This window comes from Nansenia antarctica, assembly GCF_963989245.1.
Source record: "Nansenia antarctica genome assembly, chromosome: 1".
NCBI lineage: Eukaryota > Metazoa > Chordata > Actinopteri > Argentiniformes > Microstomatidae > Nansenia > Nansenia antarctica.
The window spans coordinates 11,092,832-11,097,831 of NC_137674.1; the positions used below are offsets into that span (position 1 = coordinate 11,092,832).

A 5,000-nucleotide genomic window follows, 5' to 3' on the forward strand; every position below is an offset into this window, starting at 1 on the left:
GACACAGACACACACAGACAAACACACACAGACACACAGACACACAGACACACACACACACACACACACACACAGACACACACTCACACTCACACACACACACACACACAGACACACACACAGACACACACACACACACACACAAAACACAAGCACAAGCGCACGCACGCACACTCAGACACTCACACACACACACACACACACACACACACACACACACACACACAGCCCACGTAATGCCTACAACCAACCATCACAGCTGAGTGGATAAATGCAGGACTAATAATAAACGTATATCATTATCTCTCCCGGCCAGTTGTTTTCTCTCACAGTAGCATTATTTCCTGTTTCTTTTAGAACCCAGGTCCTCATACAACCCCTGGACCGTTCAGCTGATACAACGGCCTGCATACGTACAGGACAGCGAAGCACGTTCCCTTCTTTTGTCTCCATTCCCCAAAAGTTTGGATTTGAAATCAAATAATCACGATGAGGTTAAAGCATACTATGCTTTTATTTAACGGTTTTAATATACATTATTGATTTCACCATTTTGAGATGCCAACACTTTTTATACATAGTCTCTGTATTTCAGGGCACCATCATGTTTAGTATTTTGGTCGACAGTCCGATGCAACCCATTGAACCCATCAAACGCTAGGTATCTTCTCTGGTGATGCTTTGTCAGGCCTGTATTGGAGCCATCTTCAGTGACAATCTCATCATTAGGAAAATAAATGCATGTTTGAATTGGATTTAAATGTGAAGACTTGACTTGTTTGTAGTGTATGCTTTTTTGTACAGTGAAACCAACATCCACACAAACACCATCAAATCAAATCTGAGGAACTCAACTTTAATCTCATAGTAATTGCTTGATTTCAAATCCAAACTTTTGGAGTACGGAAGAAAAAGGCTTCACTGTCGCACCTTACGCAGGGCAGTGTGGATCTGAAGGTCAAAATAGCGTTAGCTCTGCCCCAACGTTCTGATAACCCGTTGAGTTAGCTGAGACTACCCAGTTAGCTATGTTTCCACATTTAGCTAATTGTTAGCCGCTGTGAGTGGTGGAGACGTACTTGTTCTGGTGTTTGGAGCCCTGGAGGTGAGCGTGGTACTGCTCAATGGAGTTCAACACCACACTGCAGACACCGCAGGAATAACTGCTGCGTAGACCTGCAGACACACACAGAGATAAAAGACAGATTATGACACCATTAACATAGATTGATGCACGCACACGTACACACACGCACGCATACACACACACACACACACACACACGCACCCACCCACACCCATAGAGCACACCTCTCGCAGAGTACAAATATAAAGTGACAGAGCTTACGAGACGATTTTTCATCATCATCAACATTGTGGAATAATAAACATCTGCGCTACGATACCATGGCACCCTTTACTACACTGCACAGGAGAGTAATTATGGTGGCTGCTGACTTCCTGTGTGTGTGTGTGTGTGTGTGTGTATGTGTGTTAGTTTGTGTGGGGGGTGTGGGGGTGGAGGGGGGATGGGTTCAGGTGGAGGGAGTTAGGGATTAGGGGTGGGCATCGACGATCGATAATTGATCGATAAGGATCTTGGTCGATCACAAAATAAAACATTTGGTCGATCACACAATTTTTTTTTTTTTTTTTTTTTTGGTGATCGACCAAATGTTTTATTTTGTGATTGACCAAGATCCTTATCGATCAATTATCGATCGTCGATGCCCACCCCTATTAGGGATGGATGGAGAGATGGAGGAATGCCAAGAACACAGTGCTAAGATGAGTGTGTGTGTGTGTGTGTGTGTGTGTGTGTGTGTGTGTGTGTGTGTGTGTGTGTGTGTGTGTGTGTGTGTGCGTGCGCGTGCTGGTATGGCGAAGAAACAGATGTGAGCTAATTAGAGGGTTTGCAGGTGGTCGAGATCGAACGGCCAAAAATAGACAGACGAGAGAAAAGATGGTGAGACAGAGAGAGGAGAAAAGGAGAGAGATAGAAAAGGAGGGAAGTAACGAGGAAGAAGTGAGAGAGAGAGAGAGAGAGAGAGAGAGAGAGAGAGAGAGAGAGAGAGAGAGCAATGGGAGAGGAGAGGGAAAATATACAGTACCAGTCAAAAGTTTGGACACACTTTGAATGGGAAAATGTGTCCGAACGTTTGACTGGTTCTGTATCATTCTAAAGAGGAGTGAGCGGAGAGGGTAGAAGGTTTGTTGAGGTTCTGGCTTGTCACATGCAGAGAGAACACATGGTGCACAGGACAGGCTGGTGCATTCACACCTTAACTCTGGAGGCGCTCAGAACACTGCAGTATTCATGTAAGGCATACAGCTGTAGGGTGACAATTCCTAATGATTAACAGTGCCAAATTGCGCAAAACAACTTTTTCATCCGGTATTTGATTATCTTTTTAGGTCTCCTTGATTTCTCACTGGGATAAATGATGACATCCATAGTATAAAATACCTTCATATCAAAACAGTGCTGTACTGTACATCATAAATTCAAGAATTGGGATGAATTGGTTGTAGCCTTTTCCTCTCTTATCCTTACTGTCTAAGAGTGTGTCTGTGTGATACAGAGGGAGTGGCTACTGTAAGTGTCTGTGTGTCTGTGTGTGTGTGTGTGTGTGTGTGTGTGTGTGTGTACCCTTTCTGCCTGTGTGATACAATAGCCACTCACTGTGCATCACACAGACAGAAAGGGTACACACACACACACACACACACACACACACACACACACACACAATAGCCACTCACTCTGTAAGTGTGTGTGTGTGTGTGTGTGTGTGTGTGTGTGTACCCTTTCCCTACTGTCATTACTGTCTGTGAGATTTACAAGTTTGTTGATGTTTTCCATCCCCTTTTGACCTTCTGTGTTAGTAATTGGCAAAGCATGTTGGGTGAGAAATATAATCCAGAGAAGAGTCACTGAGAGGGGGCCAGCATAATGTGGCATATCCAACCCCCCCCAGTCTCCAACTGGCTCTTTCTCTTTCACCAGCTATCAAGGACACCGACTCATTTGGAAGACAGGCATGTCCGAATTAGTCGTGGACAGAAATGAGACTTTCGGCTGAAGGGTTGATAGTAAGTGTGCGTGCGTGTCTGTGTGTGTAATAGTGCCATCTTCCTCTCAATGTCCTCTGTTGATGAGAGGCTATTAATCAGAGAGCTGATTGGGGGAAAGAGGGGGATAACTCTCTCTCTTACTCTCTCTCTTTCAAACATACACGGCATGGAGATAATTTGGTGTGAAGGATTACAGACGGAAAGGTCTCTTTCTCTGTGTGTCTGTGTGTGTGTGTGTGCGTGTGTGTTTGGTTGTGTAGACGTGTGCGCTTATGTGTGTTACTGTAAATGGTGGGTTACTCTCTCTCTGGGTTGATTGATATCAGCTAACATGGATTAAGACACATGCCGCGGTCTCATGCAGGTCTGCTTAATTAACCACGCACAGCTGGCTTGCATTTCGTCTGTGTGTCTCTCTGTGTGTGTGTGTGTGTGTGTGTGTGTGTGTGCGTGTGTGTGTGTGTGTGTGTGTGTGTGTTAGCCCTGAGTATTTTTTTCCCTTTTTGACCAGTGTTTTGAACACGGCAGACCTTAGTTGACCTTGTGAGACACCCGCACTCACACACACACACACACACACACACACACACACACACACACACACACAGACACGGACGAAGTGAAAGCCAGCTGTGCGTGGTTAATTAAGCGGGCTAGCATGAGACCGCAGCGTGTGTCCTAATCCATGTTAATTACACGCAGAGAATGTGTGTGAGTGTGACTGTGTATATGACTGTGTGTATGCAACTGTGTGTGTGTGTGTGTGAGACTGTGAGTGCGTGTGTCGGTGTGTGAGCGTGTTCTTATCCATGTTAATTACACAGAGAAATGCCAGTGAGGACACACAGACGGGTCACAGGGAGGATAGAGATAGCATTGTGTGTCCGTCTGTTTTCTTCTAGCAGAAACACTACAATGCTTGTTGAGAGGGGAAGAGGTCAGTCTTGTCTCCAGACACAAAGGCTATCATCATCATCATCATCATCATCAATCACACATACTTGTCTTCTAGCACATCACCTCCTCCAGTGTCAAGTATTCACATTAGATTAGATTCAATTTGATTGTCATTGCAGAGTAGAAGTACTAGATAACGAAATGCAGTTCAGCATCTAACCAGAAGTGCAAATAGTGATTTAAAACATGATAGCGATTGGTGATGGGTACAGTATGGCAAGTATGGTAGTTAGAGGTATGTACAGGAGATGGATAACAGTAAGTTACAGGTAGCTATATACAGTATGATGCTTAAGTGAGAGGCTATATCAAAAGAGGTATGTACAAATGTGCAAAGCTATGGTATTTGCAAACAGCAGTAGTGCAATGGCTAGATTGGGTGTCCACATTGACCGGGGGTGTGGGGGAAACTGAGAGTCAGAATACCCCATGTTGGGGGAGGGGGGTTGTTCTAGAGACTGGGGGGGAGGGATTGTTTATCAGCGTGGCAGCTCTGTGAAAGAAGCTGTTCTGTAGCCTGCTGGTACGATCCTGTACTTCTTGAGTCTCTTAGATGGTAGCGGGTAAACAGTCCGTGTTCTGGGGTGCGAGGTATCCTTGATGATGCTTGCCCCCCTCTGCCGACACCAGTCTGCCTGGAGGGACTCGATGGTAGGGAGTTCTCGCCACCCGTTGCAGGGCATTCCGGTCGGACACAGTGCAGTTGACGTATCACACTGTGATGCAGTTGGTTAGGATGCTCTCAATGGTGCAGCGGTAGAAGTTGGACAGAATCCTGGGAGACTGCTGGGCTTTCTTCAATCTCCTCAGGAAGTATAGGCGCTGCTGCGCCTTTTTGACCAGGGAAGAGGAGTTGAGGGTCCAAGAGAGATCCTCGGAGATGTGAACCCAGGAATTTGAAGCTGGGAACACGCTCCACCCCCATCTCAGTGATGTAGATGGAGTGTACGCAGCCCCCAGTTTTCCTG

The 5,000-nt window shown here is 45.8% G+C and overlaps 1 protein-coding gene across 1 annotated transcript in view; it reads right to left on the reverse strand.

Annotated features, from left to right (window-relative positions):
* Window positions 1-5,000, reverse strand: part of LOC308159487 (zinc finger matrin-type protein 4) — a gene marked incomplete at both ends in the record, with an annotated part of 46,964 nt that overhangs the window by 4,699 nt on the left and 37,265 nt on the right. Inside the window, one exon of the mRNA XM_080533284.1 lies at window positions 1,080-1,176. Coding sequence (XP_080389410.1) covers window positions 1,080-1,176 — 97 coding nt within the window. The remainder of the gene's footprint in view (window positions 1-1,079; window positions 1,177-5,000) is intronic.